The sequence below is a fragment of the Aristolochia californica genome, unplaced genomic scaffold, assembly GCF_029961685.1.
Source record: "Aristolochia californica isolate CCGP_79_NKW_82.1479 unplaced genomic scaffold, dmAriCali1.0.hap1 SCAF_9, whole genome shotgun sequence".
In the NCBI taxonomy this organism is placed as follows: Eukaryota; Viridiplantae; Streptophyta; class Magnoliopsida; order Piperales; family Aristolochiaceae; genus Aristolochia; species Aristolochia californica.
Window position 1 is genome coordinate 23,939,580 of NW_027182290.1, and position 25,025 is coordinate 23,964,604.

Consider the following 25,025-nt stretch of genomic DNA (forward strand, 5'->3'; position numbering starts at 1 on the left):
ATCACTCTTGTTCTACTTTCATATTCAGTGTGTCCAACGCCAAATGAGGCACATCCGAGTCAGCGGAATTCCGGTGATGGATTTTCCTTTACCATTTCTTCGTCTGAAGTATGAACTTCACTGGCAGATAACAACTTTAAGGCTTCAGTTGGACCACATCCATTTCCATTACATCAACAGAAATTTCCAATCCACCACCAGCAGATAAACCAAGTCGAATGCACTGAGTGAGAGTGAAAGGATTAATTCATCATCAAATGACGCGTTCACTTCAAGTATGACAAGAGGGAGGGTCAATTTAGTGTACAGAGTTGATATTTTCTGCTAAAAGAAAACCTTGTTCTTGAAGTAATAACTGGACATGTAAATAATGCTATGAAGAAACCTGTCACTGGCTTGGAGCACGAGCTTGTAATCTCTTCCTTTCATGCTCCAGCTGTGTATCCATGCAGAGAGAAGAAGCCAGAAAACAATAAAAGCCTCAGGCATATAACGCATTTGAGAGTGTTAAAGAAACTTGTTATCACACAAAAGTCGCTCTGAGACTCACCACTTTCTTTACTCTGTCGTTGGCAGCTGATGTCCCACCAGTAACATTTTCAGGCAGGTACGGGCTGCTGACTCGAACTTCATTCGTAACAACAATTATGGTGCTGTCCCAACGAACTGGAAGCCTGTATCAGACACAGATCCACGTTTTTACAAGGGTTCAGAAAAGAAAACAGAGTTCAATTGATTCCAACAAGACTAATTTATGCATTAAAATGATTCAAGAACCATATTTAGCAAAAATAACTCCATATTTAGCAAAAATAACTCCAAACAAGTTATTGTTCCGATTATGCATGACGGGCATTTCATGATGATGTAAAAGCCTGCACACCTACATCAATGATATCCACAAGGGAACTAAAGTAAAGCCTAATTTGCATTTCCTTGATGGCCGTGTTGTGAATGTCAAATGCACTGACTTCCATTTGATGGATGGAGCCTAGTGTGCCACCGTCCGGACAGACAAATTCATAATACTGCACCTAACAAACAGCCAGTATGGAAGACAAGGCTCTTGGCTTTCTGACATTGGTTTTTTATGACATTTAATAACTTAAAAATAAAAAAGATGCTATGAAAATTGCTCTGATTGATGATTAAACAAACACCATAACTTAAATTCCTTTATCATGCAATGAAGATTAAACATACACCACAACTACAATTCCTTTATCATGTAAAGAAGATTATACAAACACCATAACTACAATTCCTTTATCATGTAATGAAAATAGAGAACTACAAAAACAAGACAGTTAGATAAAAGGCATTTCATTATCCACACATTAAGTCTACATGTTAGAATGAATACCAGATATCTTGGTTTCACTTTAAAAAAAGAAAGACAAATTTACCTCCTCTTTACTTTCTTTGACAATTTTGTACCTTTTTCCTCCTAAACCCTTTTTTCTTCTGACTCTTTAATCCCTTACCAGTCCAACCCTTTACGTGTTCATCACACCACAGAGATTTTTAACCAAAGATTTAAACACAAATATCATTTACCACAAGAGGTAGAACAACGTTAATCACAATTTCTAAAATTAATCTTAAGAAGGCAAGTTTTCTAAAGTTAGTGCTAATGTAAAATTGATAAGTATTTCCAAAAATGTATTAAGGAGGTCATCAGATTGTTTAAGCGGTTTTGGTGATCAAATATATTCAAGTCTTATTGATTAAATTTTCTAGACAACATACTTTCTGGTTCCTCCTCATGTTGCCTATCACTTATTGGTAAAAATGGGGCCGAATTTTTTTTACTATATTTTAAAAACTCAATCTGGTGAGGCTTGAACCCAAGACCTCACACTGGAAACACCCAATGTGGCCATTAAGGCAAAACTCTAGTCCAATACATGTTAGTAAACTGAATTCTGACTCTTTCTGGTTCCATCACAATGGGACCCAAGTCCAGAAATGTACGAACAACAAACATGAATTGGATCATACCAAGAGCCTGAGAACAAGGGTCAATGTGCAAGTCATATGTGCTTAGAAATAATCAGTATGAATGAAGCATGGGACTACAGAAGTAATAACAAATTAATGATACCGTCTATTGAATCTTTTAGTATTATAATTTTCTTAATTTTAATCTGTGGATTATGCACGTATTGAAGAATGATTCATTTACTTACCGAGTAAACTGATACGAGGGCTACCCACACACATGTATGCTAAAACCAGATGGATCCATCAAATTAATTTCAAGTTAGATCCAGACCTTTGCGTCAGGTCTGGGTCAATATCAACGTGAAAATTATCCTATCATGTGAGGCATATGGGGAGGCTTACAATGTCACCAGAAAAATGATAAATCAGAGACTATGGCATAATATATCAATTGAATTAATGACTCAACGATCACAACTACTTAATTTCATAAAATTAAAAAAAAAGACTACATAATGGCAATAATACCAAGTCAATGAAGACTTTCAAATGCGTCACAGTGGAGCATTTAGTACCAGGACAGATGAAAATTTTAGTATATGAATGTTTCCTAACAATCATGATGCTTTATGCATCTAATCCAGTTAAAGGAATTAATAAGTAGGTGTTAAAGGATTGTTTTTTTTGAGAAAAGGCGTTAAAGGAATTAGATACACCCTTCAGCAATAAACCAAGTGCAACGGTCAAACATGTACCAGCTTGTTTGATGGGTTCCTTATCCTATTTATCTAATACATATACAAAGGATTTGCAGCAGTAGACACTCCAAGCACCTGTGAGCTTTCAGCGCTCCACCAAATCCTAACTGAGCTTAAATATATGTTTTTACAACATGTAAACAATGGATTGACTTTCATCACAGAAAGGAAACTATTTAAAAAATAATCACTTTTGGGAGACAAAATATTGGCCAATAAGTAACCAAGCTGCAAGTTCAATATAAGAACCTACTTTGTTTTCCTCTTCCCCATAATATAGAAAAAAATATTTACCACACTAAGACGCAAACAAGAATAATATTTCAAAAAGTAAATTGAGTTAACAACAATTATTAGAGAAAGTGGAACCATCATTTGAAAGAAAAACAAAGGGAGAACATCACAATTTCTTTCTAACAACGTACAATTTAACATAATATTACAAGAACTATAACAGAGTAAATTTTATCACTTTTGAGCTAACATATAAGAATGGCTCTCATCATTTAGGAAACAAAAGCTTTGAATGCAAATTTAGTTTAAAAGGACCCATAACAGAAAGAGGAGCTAACACAGTTTCCTTATCCAACTGATTGCACAATTTTCTTTTTAAACATGAAAAAGAATACAGTTAGAAAATCTACTGAAGGGTAATTTCGTTATTTTACACATCCTAGTCCTCCTGCTACATTATCCTATTATATGTGTTTAGTTTTACCTCTAGTCCAAATTTCATGTAATTTGAATAAATATGTCAGGAGATATAAGGGTTAAAGTGTTTTTATGTGACTAGGGGCCTTTTTTGTAATTATTTTTCCGGATTCTATAAAAGCCCTGAGGGTCAAACTAGACCCTCACACAGACATTCCAGAACTCTGATTTATCTCTTTTTTTCTCTCTCCTTCTCCAAAACCCTAAAGTCACTTTTTTTCATGGTATCAGAGCAATATGTCCTGGTTAAAGTCTTCTAGCTCTTTCCAGACCTTTCATCAAAGCTTGCGACTTCAGGAAAGAGAATTTCCCAAAATTTGCCTTGACTGGTTGGTAAAAATCTGAACTTTTTCCTAACCTATCCTGCCATAACCCTAGGGTTGATGGCTTCTACTGTCAGGCGAGTGGTTCTGAACTACTTGTTGGCCTATGACTGATTTCTGAGTGATAAAGATCACTTGTTTGGACTGTGCGAGCCCAGCACTGTCTTTGGCCTGTGTCATCTCCTGGTTTACCTGCATCAGTCCTTATCTGTGATTTGCTGCATGAATTTGTGTACTTAAGTTCTTAATACTGGAATTATACATTAAAAGAGAATTCTTTACTTGAATTCTCTCTTTTTTCCTTGCCGAGCAGCCTGTTACTGGACTGGACTGCTAATCTCATCACAAGGTTTGGAGATGTCAGCCCTGAGAAGGTCGAAATTTGTGATTTTTACTAGAGGATTACCTACATCAACAAGAATTGTGTTAGGGTGAGTTGGGTCTTCCAATTCTCAGAAAACTCAAATTTTCCCTGCAAGGTAGGGCCACAACACCTATGCACGTAAATTTGTGTGCTGTTTTTGAGACTGTTTAGGGATCATAATGGCTGAATCAAGTGAAATTTTTACTCCTTCAAGGGGATCTATACGTTCAAAAGGAAGGGATACTATTGTGATAACTACAGAGATATTTAATGGCTAGAATTACTTAAGCTGGTAACAATCAGTTTTTCTATATTTGAAGGGTAAGATAAATTTTTTTTTATTAGAGATGACCCTCCTGTCCCGTTGAATGAAGACTGGGAAGCTGAAGATAGTCAGATTATGACATGGATACTTAACGGTCTTGAGCCTGACTTGAGAAATCAGGTTATGAATTGTGGAACTGCTAAGAAAATGTGAAATTCCTTAGATTTGTATATGCACAAGAGAGTAAGTTGTCCCATGCTTTTGAATTATATGCCAAGATGTTTAGCCTAAAGAGAGGTCAATGGTATGTCATTGCATACTACAGTGAGCTTGTTGGTATATTACAGAAGATCAGTGTTTTCCATCCCATCACCATGAGTGAAAGGGAAATAAGGAAACGAAATGGACAAGTTCACATTGCTAAGTTCTTGGATGGGTTAGGACCTGAATTGACCTATTATGGCTCAATTATTGGCATCAGAGGATGTTTAGTCACTGTCCACGACATATATAGCCAAGTGTTGCATGCAAAGAAAATCGTTGTAGCACCAGGAAATATTGATGTGACTAGCACCCAACATCAACACTAAAATCTCAGGGTTCCTTAAAATCATCTAGGGGCAGAATTGGAAACGTTCGAGGAAAAGGCACAGATGTTCAAGGAAGAGGAAAGGGCAGATGATGCTAAGCGGAACAGAAAATGCATTCATTGTGGCCGCAGAAACCACTTCTCTGAAAAATTCTGGGAGAAGTTTGGGAGACCTATTTGGGCCAACTCTCTTGTTCATGAGAGTACCAACTCATCCGCTAAATCTCCTGTAGAAGTAATAGGCACCTTTGATGAAATGCAGCAGCTTATTCAACGCTAGACACAATTAAATGTTGCCTGCTCATCAACATTTGAGACTCGATCTTCCACTCCTGCAGCTACATTGGCCAATTTAGGTACGTCCATTTTTTCATGTGCGTCCATCCTCCACTTGGGTTCTTGACTCAGGGGCGTCCACTCACATGTCAGGTGTGTCCACATTGTTTTCTAATTCGAAGGAGCCTATTTCTATTAAACAAGTTACCTTAGCTAATAGATCCATTTCCCCTGTACGGGGAATGGGTACATTAACCCCATCCACTTTTATGTCATCATAGTTAGTGTTGTTTGTCCCTAAATTTTCTCTCAACTTGTTGTTAGTAACCAACTCACTAAATCCATGAATTGTTTCACAACCTTTATGTTTCACACTGTGTTTTTTAGGATCTTACGATGAGGAGGATGATTGGTTCAACGTGTAAGAGAGGCGGAATATACTATGTAGAGGACGATTCAAAAAATTCTCCACAGGCATTCCACACTGTGGTTTCTTCTCTACAGTGGCATCTACGGTTAGGTCATCCGTCTCCTTCAAAGTGGATTCAATTATTTCCTGCATTTTCATCAAGTCTATTCTTCTAGTGTGACTCGTGTCAACTGGGCAAGCATCACCAAACATCCTTTGAGATGATTTGAGGGATTCTCCTTCTTCGGCTAGGCAAGTTAATTCTTTCGGCCTGTCTTGCGCATGTTCCATGATGCATTTGGCTCGAGCGGAATAACCGGAGATTCAACTCCAAAGCTAGCACCCCAGACAACACGGCTTCTCATGCCGTCGGCCTCATCTCGAGCTGGCTTCATACAAAGAAGGATTTTGCCACTCTATCGGGGGTTTCCCTTTGGGAAAATTGGAATTTGATCGCTCATATGTTCGACCCTAGCAGAGCTCCAAGTATGGCTATTTGGGATCCTCCCCCTTGCGATTGCATAAAACTAAATTTTGATGTTAGTGCTATTGGATGTCCTAGACTAGCAGGAGTAGGTGGTGTGTTCAGAGGTCGCAATGGAGACCCTATTCTTTCTTATGCTGGTGTGGTGGGCATTGTCAATTCTAATACTGCCGAAGTTAGTACTCTGTTGTTCGGCCTTCAAATCTTCAGGGATCGTCTCCATGGCAAGTTAATCATTGAAGGCGACTCGAAGACGGTTATTAGTTGGTGTTCCAAAGACAACCTCCCCCCTTGGCGCCACTGGTCCATCACTGATAGTATTGCTGACATTGTATCTTCTACACATTGTAATTGGAATCTCATTCCTAGATCAACCAACTCTTTGGCTGATAAATTGGAAAAATTCAGAACTTCCTAGCAATCTCTCATTGTTTGGGAAGACTTCCCTCCTTTGTAATATGCTCTCTTAAGCTTTTGCCTTAATAAAAATCAGCATCATTTAAAATATATATATATATATATATATATATATATATATATATATATATATATTGTTCATTCCGATATTGGAGGCCTTGTCCGATGCCTCATATTTTTGGTTTTAAGTATTTTGCACCTTTTATAGATGATTATGATTACAGTCGATGTACTTACGTGTATCTCCTACGGGAGAAATCTGAAGTATGTGATGTGTTCAAACATTTTTATAGTTAAATAAAAATCAGTTTAATACTTTTGTTTGTGTACTTCGCTCTGATAATAGTCTAGAATTTATGAATTAAAAACTTGACTTCTTTTGTAAAGATCATGACATTATACATCAGTCTTCATGTATTTTTACACCACAATAGAATGACGTTGCTGAATGTATAAATCACCATCTGTTAGAAGTGGCTCGTACTATGCTTCTTCATATGCATGTACCAATATCATACTGGGGCGATGTTGTCCTAATTGCCCGCTTCCTTATTAATCGAATGCCTTCTTATGTTATTAATGGAAAAATTCCTATCCAGATATTACTACCATTGGTCAACCCTATTTAGTGACCAGATTTTGAGTTGCAGTATTGCTAAGCCAATATGGACTACTTTAACATCTATTTTATCTCAAGAAAGCAACTTGTCGAGAATCTATGAATTGTATATGAGATACTATGATATGATGTATGACAGTTGATTGGTGACAGATTTTTTCAAAAAAATGATTGGTGACAAATTACTTCATTGAGATGAGATGGGTACTACAAGAAATCAACACATTCCATCTTTGTGAATGTTGAAGACATTCGTAAGAAATAAAATCAGATTTAAGTGACTCAGTTTCTAGATGATTTAGGCTCTGAGTATGATGTCATTCAAGCTCAATTGTTGGCTAATGAGGATGTGACCACCCCCAGAGCAGGCATTTAATAGGGTTATTCGGGCTAAAGTTGCAGTAGTGAGTAGACATGACTCAGGTGGAAGTCTCTTAGACGAAGCTGCTCTTAACCTCTAGCCCTCTACTAGCAGATCTGATGGTGAGTTTCATGGTGGTAATAGTAGGGTTGCTCCTCTACCCGTGGTCGTGATCGGAATGATAGGGGGGGAGTAGAAATGTGTTCACTATGGTAGGTTAAACCATATTTTTGAAAAATGTTGGGAAAAATATGGTAAGCGTGTCTGGGCCAACTCTATAATCAGAGAACTAGATGGCTCTTCTCACATTGGCTCTTATGAAGAAATTCAACAGTTAGTTCAACGACTAGGCCAATTGACTGCATCATCTGCTACTTCTTCGACGATAGACACTCATCCTTCAGCAAGTGCCACAATAGTGAGCAAAGGTATGACTGCATTGAATGTGTTCCACTCTCCCTTCTGGATAATTGATTCCGGAGCCTCTACCCACATGTCAGGTATGTCTTCCTTGTTTAGTCTATTAATCCATCTTCTTCATATTGTAGAGTTACTTTGGCTGATGGGTCAACTTCTCCCATTCAAGGGGACGGTACTTTCACTACCCACATATATCCTTAGACTTAGTTCTATTTGTTCCCAAATTTCCCGTTAATCTCTTATTTGTGAGTCACACTACAAAATCTTTAAACTGTTCCATAAATTTTTATCCTACTACCTGTGTTTTCCAAGACTTGCAGACGAAGAAGACGATCGGTTCTGAACATGAGAAGGGAGGACTCTATATGCTGGATGATGTATTTGTTTCTCGAACTGTGGCACTTTCTACTATAGGTTCATCCTCCTTATGTCATCTACGCTTGGGACATTCGTCACCAGTTAAATTGCGTCAGTCTTTTCCTTCATTACCAACGAATATCTCATTTGATTGCGAGTCGTGTCAGCTGGGAAAGCATAATCGGTCCAGTTTCCTAGTTCGTTCTAGTCATAGCACCAAATTGTTTGAGTTAATTCATTGTAATCTATGGGCTCCATGTCGAATTCCTAGTCCATTTGGTTTTAAGTATTTTGTATCATTTATTGATGATTTTAGTTGAGTAACTTGGGTGTATCTCCTATTTAGTGAAATAAAAAATCAATTTGGTGATTGTGTTCATGTGTTTCATATTGATAATAGGTTGGAATATCTTAATCATAAGTTTTCGACTTGTTGTGCCTCCCATAGTATTAACCTTCAGACTCTTGTCCTTATAATCAACAAAATGGGGTGGCTGAACGTAAAAACAAACATCTTCTTGAGGTTACTCAGACACTATTACTATACATGAACGTGTTCCTAAGTCCTTTTGGGGGGATGCAGTTTTAACTTTTGTTTCTTAATTAGTCACATGCCCTCCACTGTTTTGAATGGTCAGGTTCCTTTCCAAATTTTTTTTTTTTAAATGATGATAATTTTATTTCAAAGAAAGGGAAGACACATCAAGGGAGCCCTCCCCTAACAACAAGAGATAGAATGAGGGGAGGGGCAAGCTTAGCACTCAAATCAGAAGTCGAATTGGTTGATCTAAGAACATGAGACCAAGTACAAGAAATAGTGGAAGCAATGTCCAAAATATCAAGAAAAATCTGCCAGTGATATCATGGGGGGAAGGATAAGGTAGAGCACCATCCGATGACAACCTTGGAATTTCCCTCCACAATAAGGGGACACTAAAGCAGTCCTGAAAGATACGGAGCCGTGAAGGAGACCAGAGAGCTCAGTAGTGGTCGAGTAAACAATTCCAAGAGGGCCAGAGTAAGAGATTATGGTAGTGCCGCCCGGATAAAAAATCACCCCACCAAAGCCAGCCAAACCCGGGTTCCCAAAGCCGCTACTATCAACATTTTGCTTATAATGTCTAGTGGGGGAGGCTCCCAAACATTACCTCAGCGGGGCCGGGGGGGGGGGGGGGGGGGGGGGGTGCATAGGTGTCAGAGCAATAATTTTCCAGTTGGTGCAGACCGGGAAATAAGAGAGGCATGCGAATTCTTCCCGGGAGTGGATCCACGTAGAGATGAGCCCAATGGCGGTGAAGGAGACCTCAGCAGTAGAGCAGAAAGTACAGTCAAACCGTCTGGAGTTCCTCTCCTGCCAAAGGCACCAAGGGAAGAAAGTAATGCAGGCAGCCAACAGAAGCTTGCCCAGGCTAAGAAGGTGGGTCCCAGAAGAGAAACTACACATGGTGATCAGGTCAAGTGGGATGCAGAAGTTGAGACCCATACTATCAATCATGTAAGTCCACACCTTCCAAGAGGAAGCCACAATGGAGAAGAAGATGATTTACGGTTTCAACCTTCATCCCGCAGAAGGGACAGAGAGGAATGGGAGTTGTGTTATTACGCCTGATAAGGTTGTTTGTAGTGAGGATTTTATTGCGACATGCGTTCTATAGAAAAAACTTCACCTTGGGCAAGGCCAAGAGACGCCAAACAAAAGCAATCGGGTGGGGGGGGGGGGGGGGGGGGGTGGGCGGCCGAGACCATCCCATGGGATGGCGGTAGGCCGAGGAGACCGAGAATCATCCACTATCATTAGGGAGCCAAATCATCCGATCAGCCGTCTGAGGGCGGACAATAACACTGCCAACTATCAATCAAGCCACAAACATAAATGGTTTCCTCATCAATAAGGGCACGTCTAAGGCAAAGGTTCCATGAGCCATTCCCCCAAGCATCAGAAACAGATAATTCGCAACTAGTGGTGAGCTGAAGCAAAGGAGGATAAGATGAGGCAAGAGAGCCATCGCCTGACCACCAATCCATCCAGAAACGCAGACTGGAGCCATCCCCAACAAAGAACCGAATGGAAGTGCGGAAAGTGGAAAACGGATGAAACATGGCCTTCCAGATGGGGGAGAGATGACGTCAGTTTCCGTCAGTGATCCATCTATCTCCAAGACGCCGAAGCTTGAAGGCAACCATTGGCTTTCACGAAGCCCTCGAGGAAGAGTTGAGCTTCTAGAACCACTTGAGCAATAGAGCATGCCCCATTTCCTTCGTGCGCCTGATCCCGAGCCCACCCAAAGATTTTGGCTTACACACTTCATCCCAATTGACAAGGTGATAATGAAATTCATTTCCAATGCCACGTCAGAAAAAACGTCACTAGATCATGTCAATGCGCCAACTAATAGAGGAGGGGCAAGCTAGGAAGGAGATGAAGTAGTTAGATATACTTGCGAGGCAAGAATTTAAGAGGATCAACCTATCCGCTTTGGAGAGCATCCTACCCTTCCACGTGGAGAGGCAACGTTCAAGCCGTTCGATCATCGGAGCCCATAGCCCCATCCGGGGTCTGCTGTCAGTAAAAGGGAGGCCCAGATAGTAAGTGGGAGAATTTGCAACCGGACATCCCAAAGTCTCTGCCATTATCATAAGCAAGAAGGGGGGGGGGGGGGGGGGGGTCTCAATGTTATCCCATAATTGATGACTTTCCCTAGTTAACTTTCTGACCAAAAGTGCTCTCAAAAAGGCCGAGAAGGGCATTAATGTTATGGACCTGAATCAAGGGTGCCAACGCCGAAGCATATGGTGTCGTCCGCAAACTGGAGCAAGGGGATGTCAAAACAACTTTGACTAGAGACGACCTCTAGCCAACCAGTGCTGCGAGCAAAGTAGAACATAGAGGATAGGTATTCAGCAATAATATTGAAGAGGAGAGGGGGTCTCCTTGACGGATGCCTCGAGAGCCCTGGAAGAAGCCACAAACTATGCCATTGAGAAGCAAGGAGTATGAGGTCGAAGAGATACAACTGCGGATCCAAAACCTCCATTTGTCACCAAACCCAATACGCTATATAATGTCATCTAAGAAGGACCAACTAACCCGGTCAAAAACTTTTTCAAGGTCCAACTTGAGAACAAACCGCGGCTGGCCCAACTTGGCAAAATGATCCACAATCTCATGCGTGGTCATAGCAAAGTCAAGAATGTCACAACCTCTGATAAAGGCACTCTGACCCCGGTGGATGATGGTAGGAAGAATAACCTTGAGACGATGAGCCAAGATGCGGGCGATGATCTTGTAAGGACCTGAAATGAGACTGATCAACCGGTAATCCTGAGGGCGTTCCACACTAGCTTTTTGGGGGACAAGAGCAATAAGGGAGGCACCCACACTCTTAAAAGTGATTCCACGAACAAAGAAGCTTCAGACCATGGAATTGATATCCGAACTCAAGGCGGGCCAACAAGCCTTATAAAATTCCCCGTTGAACCCGTTAGGCCTTGGGGCCCGATCCCGGGGGAGACCTAGGACCGCATCCTCAACCTCCAAATCAGAGAAAGGAAGCTCAATAAATCTTGCCAATATGGGGGAAATCGCGGTGAAGCAAAGGCTGGGCCGGTGGTGTTGCTCTTCCCTGTATACATCTGCAAAGAAATCCCCGACAAGGAGCCAAGGAATGGACCAGAGAGGCAGAAGGCCAAAAAGCTCATCCAAAAAGGAGCACCAATTCTGATATCTGGTAGGCTCCTAAATACAAGCAAGCCCCCAAGTGAATTCAGTGCATCAGTCACGCAACTTAATACCAATAGAGAAGGATTCAGTCACGTGATCTAAGACTTCAACAGTAGAGGAGTTCCAAAGAAGGAAGAGGCCACCAGAAGAACCAATAGCATTGATAACGAGCCACACCAAATTATTACAATCCCATAGGTCATGCATAATGGAATTAGAGGGATTCTGACATTTAGATTCTTGGAGGATAACAATAGAAGGGTGACTTCTGGAAAGAAGATTTTGGATAGTAGCATGCATTCTAGGAGATCCAATCCCACAAACATTCCAAGAGAGAATAATCATTTCTTGACATTTATGCAAACTTCTGATGTGGCCTTGCCACCCGAGAGGTTCTCATTGTAAATCACTATCATTCTTTGAGCCAGCTCGGAGATACGACTCCATGTTTCTTCATCAAACTGGTGGCACTCATTCTGCAAAGCCAAGTAGAGTTGCTAGTTTCTATCATCCAAGAGGGGGAGGCAAAGGACCCCATGAGCTATTTCCCCTGGCTGGTAGGGAGGGCCACTAGGCTCCCCAGAAAGGGGGGCTTGGGCAGCAAAGCGGCTACGGTGCTGGTAGATGGCAAGATGAGTGGGTGATCTAGTAACAAGGCGCTTGGGCTGATTGGTCACAGACGAGGGTGATGATGATGAAGACTCACTGTCGGAAAGGGGGGGGAGGAGACGGGGGATGCTGTGAGGGAGGAGGGGAGGAAGAGGTATTTCGGATGAGTTTTGGTTGAAGAGGGGGGTCATGGGGATGGTTATAAAGGAGTGGGAGTGAGGGAATTGGGTTGCTGTAGGTATGTGAGGTGTTGGTAGCTACCCTGAGTAGGGGAGCCACAGGGCGGGAAAGGAGGGGGCCAAATGTTAGGGAGAGAGGGGGATCTTGGTATCGATGCGATGCCAGGTAGGGGTGGGGGTGTTAGTGCGGTGGGAGGGATCTATGTGGGGGGTCAGGTGCTGATGGAGATGGTGAGGTAGGCAAAACCACATTGTAAACTATTTGATGTGGTACCTTGTGTTTTTGGTTGTACTTGTTTTGTCCACATATTTGGAGCTTCAATTAATAAGTTGTCACCTTGGTCAATCAAATGTGTCTTTCAAAGGTACTCTCATAAAAAAAAAGGTACAAATGTTATGACCATAATCACTGAAAGACATGTGTCAGTTGATGTGACCTTCTTTGAGCATACCCATATTTTGAGTCCTCTAGTGAGATTCCCATTTCTTCTGAGTCTTCCTCAGATAGTCCAGTTCCAGTTGTTGTTCTGGATGTCCCAACTCCATCAGGTTCCTCTCCACCTCTCCTTGTCTATAGTCGCCGTCCTCGTGCTACTATAATGCCTACAATAGATAAACCTACAGAGCAACCTTCTCATGCCCCACCGACTTCCTCTTTGCCTGTAGGTTCTGTTCTATCAGATTTGGAATTGCCTATTAGTTTGCAAAAAGGTAAATGGTCTTGCACTTCTCATCCTATCCCTAAATATGTTTCTTGACTTTTTGTCCTCTTCCTTTAAATCCTTTGCTATCTCATTGTCTACTTCTACTGTACCCTATTCCATGCAGGATGCTTTGTATTCTCCAGAGTAGAAATGAGCTATGGATGATGAAATGAGTGTTTTGCTGTCTCAAGGAATTTGGCATCTATATGATCATTCGATAGGAGCTACTATTGTGGGGTTTCATTAGATTTATATTATGAAATATAATGTCAATGGATCTATTGAACGACACAAGGCCCGACTAGTAGCAAAGGGAAATACACAGACCTTTGGTGTTGATGTGTTTGAGATATTCTCTCATGTAACCCAACTTTGGTACATATTTTAATCTCTATAGCGGTTTATAAAGGTTGGCCTATTTTTCAGCTTGATGTGAAAAAATGTCTTCTTGTATGGAGATTTACATGAAAAAGTTTATATGGAGCAACCTCTTGGGTATGTTGCTCAGAGGGAGATAGGGAAGGTATGTAAGCTACAAAAGGCCATTTATGAAATTAAACAGAGTCTTAGGGCGTGGTTTGAGAAATTTAATACAGTACTAATATAGTTTGGGTTCCACTGGAGCCATTGTGACCATTCTATGTTCATACTTAAGAGGAAGACTGGTGTAGTTGTTTTGGTGGTCTATGTAGATGATATTGTACTCTCTGGCGATGATCTTGAAGGCATTACCGAAGTTAAACAGTACTTGGCCACATATTTCCAGACGAAAGACTTAGGTCCCTTCAAGCATTTTCTTGGCATTGAAGTTACCCGCATCAAACGAGGTGTTGTTCTCTCTCTGAGGAAATATATATTACATATGCTACAGGAGTATGTTTTGTTAGGTGCTAAACCAGTAGATAATCTCATAGAAGTCAATCATAATCTCCATGACACACAGGGTCTTGCTCTCAAGGACAAAATACCGATGCTTGGTAGGTAAATCGATTTATGCTATAGTTACTGGACTAAATATTTCATTTGTTGTGGGAATTGTGAGCTAATTCATGGAAAATCTGCAGATAGCACATTTACAAGCTGCTCAATGGATTTTAAAGTATTTGAAGAGTGCACCTAGAAAAGGTATGTTGTATACTTAAAACGGACATACTGTACTTGGATATTCTGATGCCGATTATGCTAGGTGTAAGATGGATAGACAGTCTACATCAAGCTATTGTTGTTTTGTTTGAGGTAACCTGGCAAGCTGTAAAAGTTAAAATAGACAGTTGTGGCAAGATCTAGTGCTAAGGCTGAATATTGAGCAATGACTAACATGGTTAGTGAGTTTATGTGGATTAAATATGTTCTTCTTCAATTTGGTTTCTAGTTACCAGGTCCTATGGTCATGAAGTGTGATAATCATGCGACCATCTTTATTACAAGCAACCCTGTACTCCACGAGAGAACTACACATATAGAGGTTGATTGTCATTTTATTAGAGATGTGATGATACAAGGAAAGGTGGTAACTCCATATGTGAAGTCTTCAAACCAGTTGGGGGATGTGTTCACCAAGTCATTGGGAAGACATGAACATGTATCCTTTTGTGACAAGCTCAGGTTATTTGATATTTACTCTCCAGCTTGAGAGGTAGTGTTAAAATATCAAGTCAGGGGTATTTTGGTTATTTCATATATTATGTTTTTATCTTATATGATATTTGTTAGGTAGGAAATGTCTTCACATGCCTATAGTTCAATTTTTATTCATTTTAGAGGTGTATTTTAGGAGATATGCAAGTTTATGTTTTGAGGGGTATTTTTGTCTTTTATGTAAAAAAGCTTAAAACTCTGATTAAGAGAAAAGGGGGCGTACTTTTTTAGGCACACACTTCAAGGCAACAGTTGCTGCTCCCCTCGAGGCTTTTCTTCTCTTATTTCTCTTCTTTTTCACCCATATATCAGATTTTTTAAAAGTTATTGAAAAACACTTTCAGCTTGAAACATCAAGAATCAAGGTTGCACAAATTTCAACCTAACACTTCTAAGTAAGTTTGGCATAGCTTGTCATAAGGAGAAAGAAAACATTCACGCACAAGATTCAGACTCTCAGTGTAAAACTGTAAGCTGGTTGGTATGCCTACATCTTCGTTGGAGAACAATTGGTACCATAGTTATCTAAGTTTCTCTCTTTTTTACAAAAAAATAAATAAATAAACAAGAAAAGGGCAACACCAGCTTATACCAAGTTTTATAGTATGCCAATGATGTTTCATAGAGAGACCAACCAATAAAAAATCAGTAAACCTCTTCTTCTTATGTTTGAATTTCAATCCAAATAAAAGCCAGTATTAACCAACATAGTCCCCAATCTGTATCCAAACAAATCAAATCACAATTTCAACTTACAACCACCTAAACTTTAACATAAAATGTAGATGATGGATGTTCCAGACTAAATATCTGTCACTATTTTTACCACATTGATAACTATACTATGCTGCCCCAGCATTTTTCTAAGTATCAAGAAAGACAATAGGACTACTTAGAGGGAGAAAAGCATAACAAAAATGAATAAATGAACTTCAAGTAAATTTAGCCTAGTGGTGCACATAATCTTTGTGACAGAGCTATCTAATCTAACTGGCATTATTTCAATCTTACCAGACATGCTGTCTTAGTCATTATCTGTAATTTCCATCCATTCACTGGTAAATACAAGTGTTTCAGTCAATGATGAGCAATGCCTGAAGAGAACACCCAACGTCCACCAATGGAGGCTGACGGAACAGCCAAGACAAGGGCTCCCAGCTCTCAGTGTTCGTGGACAGAACCACTACGAAATGAGGTTGACAGCACAGCCTAGACCAAGAGCTCCAAGCTCTGAGTTTGGTGGACAGAACCACCACCACCAGAGGCTGACAGAACAGCCAGGGAAAAGAGCTTCAAGCTCTGGTTTCACTGTGAGGAAGAAGACACCAAGGAGACTGGAAAAACGGGAGTGCTGCTCCCCTCCTCTTTTTTTCTATTTAAACTTAGGGTTAGGTTAATTACATTACAGCCCATGGGCTAAATACAATGCAACCCAGCCCAACTAATCTCTTTCTAATTAGCCTATGTACATGACATAAATTATACAACAAATATTAACATAAAACCTATCTTATATACATTCCAACATATGGTAACATCCCCCCTCAACTTAATGCTGGGAAGTCAACCAACTACAATTTGCGAACCAAAAAATTATGCCAGGGTTGAAACAATGCTTTGGTGAAGACATCAGCCACTTGAAGATCCGAAGAGATGTACGGAAGAGATATTACCCGGCGCTCCAAAGTGTCGCAGATAGAGTGACAATCAACCTCAATGTGCTTGGTGCGCCCATAGAAAACAAGGTTGGCAGCAATCTGAATAGCACTCGTATTATCCGCATGGAGAGGTGTAGGGGCAGCCTGAAGAAACTGGAGCTCAACAAGAAGACCACGTAGCCATATAACTTCAGAGCACGCAGTAGACATGGCACGATACTCGGCCTCGGTAGAGGTCTTGGACACCCGGTCTTGTTTCTTACATTTCCAAAAAATCAAAGCATCCCCTAAAAACATACACCAATCTGTAGTAGAGTGACGGGTATCGGGGCACCCAGCCCAATCAGCATCACTGTAGGCAACCAGTCGAAGCGTGGAGCCTATAGGAAAGAATAATCCATGAGTAGGAGAACCTCGCAAATAGCGGATGATGCGCCAAACTGCCACAAGATGAAGGTGTCGAGGAGAAGACATAAACTAACTGACCTGATGAACGACATAGGAGATGTTGGGACAAGTAGTGGTCAAGTATATGAGACTCCCAACCAGGCATCGATAGATAGTAGGATCATCATGAAGAGCCCCTTCATCTTTCTTGTATTTGACATTAACCTCCATAGGAGTAGTGATTGAAGAAGTGTCCTCCAAACCAGCTAGAGTAATAATATCTTGAATATACTTATGCTGGTTTAAGAAAATACCGTTGGGTCGATGATGTACTTCCAGCCCTAAGAAGTACGTGAGTTGGCCAAGATCCTTATATGAAAAGTTGCATGCAACACCTACTGAAGTTTAGTAATCAGGCCAGAGTCAGTGCTAGTAATGATGATGTCATCCACATAAACCAAGAGAATGACCATGCCCGCGGCAGACTTGTGATAGAAGAGAGAGGAATCATACTGACTGTGTAAACTTGTTGAGAATAAGTGTACCGCGAAACTTTTCAAACCAAGCTCGAGGATCTTGCTTAAACCCATACAGACGACGACGTAGCTTGTAGACATCATTAGGAAAAGAAGTAGTCATACCAGAGGAAAGCTTCATGTAGATATCTTCTTGTAGATCACCATAGAGAAAGGCATTCTTCATATCCATCTGATGCAATGGCCAGGACTATGAGGCTGCAATGGCTAATATGGTGCGAACCATGGTCATCTTGGCAACTGGAGCAAATGTATCCTCATAATCAATCCCGTATTCCTGCTTGTTCCCCAGGGCTACGAGGCGGGCTTTGTACCAATCCAAAAATCCATCCGAACGTAGCTTGATAGAGAAAACCCATTTACTCCCAAGAGGCTGAATAGCAGGGGGCAAGTAACAATGTCCCAAGTGTTATTCTCCTTTAGAGCTTGTAGTTCTGTTTGTATTGCCTTTTGCCAACACTCATGTGCCATTGCCTGTTTGTAGCAAGAGGGAATGTAAATAGATGATAAAGTAGCCGCAAGAGATACAGGGGAGGCGAAACCATACCTATCGGGGGGCGAGTAGACCGGCGAAGAGTGGGGGTGGCAAGAGCAGAGGGATGATCAGGAGGGGGCACAGATGAAGTGGGACGAGACTCATCAAAGCTAGGCAGAATAGACAAAGATGTAGATGGCAGCGCAACGTGAGATGGAAACAAATATTGATTTAAAAAAAAAACATATTCTGAGAAACATGAATACGACGAGCATGCGAATCATAGCAAACATAGCCTTTTTGAGAAAAGGCATAACCAAGAAAACCACACATAAGTGATTGGGCTGTAAGTTTGTGTCGTTCATGATCAGGTAGATGCACAAAACAAACGAATTTCCGAAGATCAGTATATGACGGAGAATAACCAAATAACTTAAAGAATGGAGAAACATGATGCAAGCTAGGAGAGAGCAGGTGGTTGATTAAATAGACTGAGGTAAAAAGCGTTTCACACCAAAACCGGGGAGGAATAGATGAATCAAGTAGAATAGTTCGGACCATATCAAGAACATAACAATTTTTCCGTTCAACAACTCCATTTTGTTGCGATGTTGAGGGACAAGAACACTGAGAGATAATGCCTTTGTTTTGAAGAAAATCCTGGAACTCAGTAGACATGTACTCACCTCCATAGTCAGAGCGCAATACCTTAATATGAGTAGCGAATTGAGTCTCAAGAAGTGCAAGAAACCGCTTCAATACTACGAAAACTTCAAACTTAGCCCGTAAGAAGTAGACCCAAGTAAAATGACTAAAGTCATCAATAAAGGTAACAAAATACTTATATTGCGCATGCGAGACAACAAGAGTGATTCCCCAAACATCACTATGAATAAGATCAAAACAGTGGGAGACATGCGAGGCATGATGAGGAAAAAGTAGAACCTTACTTTGGCCAAGTTTCCATGATGAACAATCAAAAGAAAGATCAAGAGAGGCGCATGTTGTACAGCCTAATAAATCAGAATTAAACATTGTACGAAGAACATCAGAGTTTGGGTGGCCTAGACTTCTATGCCACATCTTAGTGCCAGAGCCAACAACATTACATGCAAAGGAAAGTACAGGAGCACACGGAATAATGGTGGTGAGAAAGACTTCAAGTGGAAATAGTCGTCCCATTTTAGGCCCATTTGCGATCACCTTCCCTGACGCTTGATCCTGCACAACACAACCAAATGCGAGAAAACTGAAGATTACAATTTTTATCCACCAGTTGACCAACTGAAAGAAGATTTGTAGAGAGGTCAAGAGACACAAAGACATCAACTAAGGTGGGTGAGAGATCACTGATAGGCACTGATAGGCAAAGAGCTGTCATCAGCAGTGTTGATTTTCAAGTTTCCATCATACTTTCGGACATTAGAAAGAGACACGACGTTGTTGGTCATATGGTTAGAAGCACCGGAATCAAAATACATTGGATGAGTAGAGCTTTTATGCTTACTTGAGAGACCAAAAGTAGAAAAAGCAGAGATGATCATCTGTTGTACCATTTCAGGAGTGAGTGTGTTCGGATTTGCGGGTGCTGGAGGAACAGGAATTGTAGTAACCGGGACGGCAGTCGGCAATGCTGTAGAACTAAAAGTACCAGTGGAGGCATGATAAGCAGTATTCTTCTTCTTTTCAGGGCGAGTAGGACAAGCTGTGATGAGATGACCCGGCTTCTTGCAGTAGTTACAAGACTTCTTGGGGCATTCCCGAGCCAAGTGACCATAATCTTTGCAATGAAATCACTGGACAAACTCATGTCCCGACCCTTATTTTTCCCTTGTGCTACATAGGCCACAGTAGCAGAGGTATCAGCCTAGACCCGATGTTTTATGCCAGCCTGAGTAGCAAAGCGCTGCTCCTCCCTAAGAAGTTCACTCAAACAGGCATCCAGAGATGGCACATGATGACGATTCATCAGATGTGAACGAGCAATGTCAAACTCGGGATAGAGCTTCATCAAGAATTGATCTCTCTTGCTGGTTTCAAGTATGGCTTAAATAGCAAAGAGAGCAGAAATTGGGACATTCTCATAAACTATATCAGTATAATCAACCCAAAGATTTTGAAAATCCGAAAAGTATTCTTCAATGGAACGACTTCTTTGTTGAAGTTAGCCATCTCATATTCTACTTGAAACCATCGAGCCATGCTATTTTAATGATAAAACTTGTGGAGGTAATTCCACATATCCGCTGCAATTTTATAGGGCCTCAAATTAAGAACTAGGTGAGGCTCAATGAGCCAAGTATCCAGGTCATGACCCTAGCATCCATGGTGGTCCATTTTGACAACACTTCAGCCTCGTGAGGTGCTGGATCACACCCATCAATATGACCCCATAATTCTTTTCCCATGACAAATAACCGGAACTGAAATGCTCAAGCACTGTAGTTCTTACCCGTGAACTGTATAGGAGAAAAATCTTAACTTGTCCGTTGACATGATGAAGATAGCAAGCCGAGACCTAGAGTGGCTGAAATACAAGGCCCACAAAAATTTTCCAAAGGCCACAAATAGACTGATACCCTTGCTGAAATTTTTAGAAACCCTTGCTGCAAATTCCAGATCTACCACCCTCTGAAAATTCCAGATCTACCACCACTGAAGTGACTAGACCAAAGGTCACCTAGCTGCTGAACAGCAGTGTAGCCGAGCACCTTCAGCCCAGAACAGCTGAGCTACGTCAAACCAAATAATTTTGAACAGAGACCCTTCAGCCTAGAACAGCTGAGCCACGCCAAGAACCTTCAGCCCAGAAACCCTGAGCTTGGACAAAAACCTTGACTTGTCGGACAGAAACCTTGAGCTCTAGCTTCACGCTCAGCACAGATACAGAAACCCTGAGCTTGGATAGAAACTGTGAGATTCCTTGGACAGAACTGAGCTTGGACAGAAACCTTGAGACTCCTTGGACAGAAACCGTGAGCTCGAACAGAGACTTGACTCGTCGGATAGAGACCTTGAGCTCCAAGCTCACGTTCAGCACAGAGAAATTGAACCACTACGCCCAGAAAATATTTCAAGAGCAACTCCAAGCTCTGATACCATGACAAAGATTTCTAGAAGAGTAATGCCTGAAGAGAACACCCAACGTCCACCAATGGAGGCTGACGGAACAGCCAAGACAAGAGCTCCCAGCTCTGAGTTTTTGTGGACAGAACCACCACGAAATGAGGCTGACGGCACAGCCTAGACCAAGAGCTCCAAGCTCTGAGTTCGGTGGACAGAACTACCACCACCAGAGGCTGACGGAACAGCCAGGGAGAAGAGCTTCAAGCTCTGGTTTCACCGTGAGGAAGAAGACACCAAGGAGGGTGGAAAAATGGGAGTGCTGCTCCCCTCCTCTTCTTTCTATTTAAACTTAGGGTTAGGTTAATTACATTACAGCCCATGGGCTAAATACAATGCAACCCAGCCCAACTAATCCCTTTCTAATTAGCCTATGTACATGACATAAATTATACAACAAATATTAACATAAAGCCTATCTTATATACATTCCAACATATGGTAACAAATGACATTTGTTATTTATTGTTTGCAGCCATTCAGGTGTACATAACCCTCATGATGGTGCACGTATCACAACATGCATAGTTAGGAGACTAATTTAAAATCTCTTAAATTCATTTTTGGGATTAGTTTTAAATCTGTTACTATTAGAACAGTTTCTGTTCTATAGCTTGACATTGCTTTAGCCTCATACTGTAGATATGTAAGACTTAATAAAGCAGAATATAAAAAACTTAGGAAACAGGTACTGGATCTTTGGCTCTATGGCCACATGGGGAGGTTCTAGTGTGAGGCCTTGGGTTCAATTCACACCAGGGTATGAGGTTTCATCATAAAAAAAATGAAGGAATTTAAACAAGGATAATGTGTTTCTATTGAGAAGTACTGGCAAAAAAGAATGGGAAATCAAGTTTAAAATAACATTAGTCTACTTGGGCCTTTGGCTCTATGTTCACATGGAGGGTTTCTAGTATGAGTTTTTGGGTTCAAGTCTCACTAGGGTAAAGGGTTTCAAGAATTTTTTTCTCAAAAAAAAAAAAAAAAAAAAAAAAAAGACATTTTTCCATATGCTTTAGATTTGTTAACCTTTCAGAAGTTAGGAATTGTTTGACTCTGTGATTTTAGATAAAAGAGATGTTTGAAAGGAAATATATTCAGAATTCTATGGTTGCACTCAGTTTCACCCATTCTAGTGATGGTGGTTCATAGTGAAGTTCTAACGATGAAGAGTATCAGTAAAGGGTTGGTAAGAATCAAGATGCCCATGAGGACTACATTGGAATGAATAGCAAATTTACAGTTGGTTTCAGTCCTTTCCCTAATAGATATACCATTATGACTCTTCTTCACGATTTTTTTTTTTCTCTTTGATGAATAAAAAAAAATCGTCATTAATAATTTAAAGGCAGGGAACATAACAAGCAGGTATCAGGACCACTTTCTTGTGATATGTTCAGCAAAACCATCATTGCAGGCCACAGAAAGATGCTAAAAAAAAAAACCTGGGGAAGGAGGTAGGTCAATCACATCATAGCGATGTCATCAGTCTGGGGCACATTCTGGAGAAACCTTGATTAAACGAGGGAAATGTATCTGTATTAAAAGAATTAAGCATGCTTAAAATAAATCGAAAAAGCATAAAGGAGTTATATGTGTTTATAAAGGTAATTTTTGGTACTGATTACATGTAACTGCATTCAACTCAAAAGTGGTATTATTTATCTAATCAGAATGACGAGGTTTAAGTAGTATTTTCATTTTTTTTTTTAAATCTGAATAATTTCAGTGAAACATTTTCTATATCGTGGGAGTTCAGATATGTCTACCGAATGATCCGAATATGCTCATAGAAGCACCTTTTTTCATATAATCACAATGCAAGTGTTACAAGAATTCCTAGGCAGCTAAAATGAAAAAGCAGCTCCTACCATTTGGCTGCTCAAATTTGAAGTTTCTCTTCAATGGACCAACTTGAAGCACGTAAAGATTCTAAAATATTTACTATCTTCATCATTTTCAACAGAAGAAAGAGAGTTTCCTATACTGGTAATTGCATCCTCACACAAATTGTAATTACTCTATAGGAGGTAGCCCATGTTAACATGGAAAATTATTGTTACAATCACAGGTGTGCTAACAAAAAACCACTACAAAAACAGTGTTTGCCACCTTTGTCTTTTTGGTGAATTAGCACTATATTATCCCAAGAACAATATACCTTGTGTAGATATGAAACAAGAACAAAGTTAGATATAAGAAACATGAACATACGGTCATGCAGTCAAATGGACATCCATCACACGAATCATACTCCCATAATTTAGTGTTACATACGAGTAGACATTGAAGAGCTGCATTTGCCTTATCATGCAATGGTTTTCCAGCTTCAAATGACCCGAACACCAACTCAGCTTTATTTAGTTAAATGACAAAAAGTTTCATGGTCATAATCTCCATTCATAAAATTCAAACCACTTTTAAATAGCACTTACACAATCAAATGATCCCACAGTGACTGAAACAAAGAAACGCCAACTTATAAAAATAAAAAAGCAAGCACCAGAAGATTGATAAACAAAATGGAGAAGCATGATAATCTTACGTCTTAGATAACGCATCGAAAATGCTCTGTGCCTCACTTGTGACCCCAATGCCGATTGTCTCGGCTTCAATCTCTGCTTGCCCGCACTTCGTCTAATTCAAAGTATCTGAAAAAGAAACCAGAGACAAAGGGGTTGTTCAGAGTATCACCTTATAGCTGATTCCTCTCTCGCTTGGATAGAACTGAGATCCAGATAACATTTCTTAACATCGAGGACGTCAGCACCCTTCACCAATAGAGCGAATTCTTTTACGTAGTTGGCCTTCAACAAACGAATGTTACACTTAGCAGCTGCTTTCGAACCCTCTTGGGCTAAATCCATCAAGTACAGTTAAGGAAATCACATAGAAGCAGTCGAAGCATGTCATAATAATGACAGAGAGGGAAAAACGAAAAAAAGGTATGAATGACGAGAATGTTCGAAGGTCTGTCAAAGGTGATGATTTCCCCATCGATCTCGTCCCCTAAGCTCATTTTGAAGTTGAGATAGCAACCTACTGCAAACTCTTCACCTTCCATCGCCCCTTCCCCAGTAAAGAAAAGAGAAAAGCTTCGAGTGAGGTACGGAAGGGCGGGAGCAAACACAGTAGAGGACTTGGAAGAGGACATCTGATTAAGACCCATCATTTCAGCAGAGACATTCTATTCACCCAAACTTCAAAAGTTGTGATCCGCTTTACCATCATTATGAGTTGCCCTGTCACATAAAAAAAACCTCTAGCTGTCTTTCCTTGTCAGGGTGACAATTGTAAAATTATGTGACTGATTCCGCCTCGCTTAGCCTGAGGCCGACTACTCACATGGACTCGAACGATGAAGGTGAGGCATTGATGTGTAGGGCTTGCTACAATTAGAAAGACGACTTTATTGTAGCTGCGTAAACGGGAAGTGTCCAATTCTCTCCTTTTGGGGCGGTACAGTCGAAGAGACAGTTAAGAAAAGACCAAAAGAGGGCAGATGGAAGTGTAATTGACACTGTATTTTAGCGTTTTTTCGGCAAGATTTCTTCCTTCTCTGTCGCATCTCAATTTACATCAAAACGGCTTAGTCCAAGTCTCCAACTCTTGAACTTTTCAAAGGAGAGACTCCCTCATTTCCGATGAAACCCTTCTCCTCCACAACCTCCTTTTAATTAGGGTTTAAACACCTCCAT

At 40.6% G+C, this 25,025-nt stretch overlaps 1 protein-coding gene across 1 annotated transcript; it reads right to left on the reverse strand.

Moving 5' to 3' along the window:
- Positions 1 to 281: 281 nt before the first annotated feature.
- Positions 282 to 24,499, reverse strand: LOC137940673 (uncharacterized). The gene is made up of 5 exons (XM_068785820.1): positions 24,385 to 24,499; positions 24,081 to 24,184; positions 23,873 to 23,964; positions 551 to 674; positions 282 to 436 (listed from the first exon to the last, which is right to left on the reverse strand). The coding sequence occupies exons 1-5, from the start codon at positions 24,497 to 24,499 to the stop codon at positions 389 to 391; spliced, it is 483 nt and encodes a 160-aa protein (XP_068641921.1). The 3' UTR covers positions 282 to 388.
- Between the last annotated feature and the right edge of the window lie 526 nt (positions 24,500 to 25,025).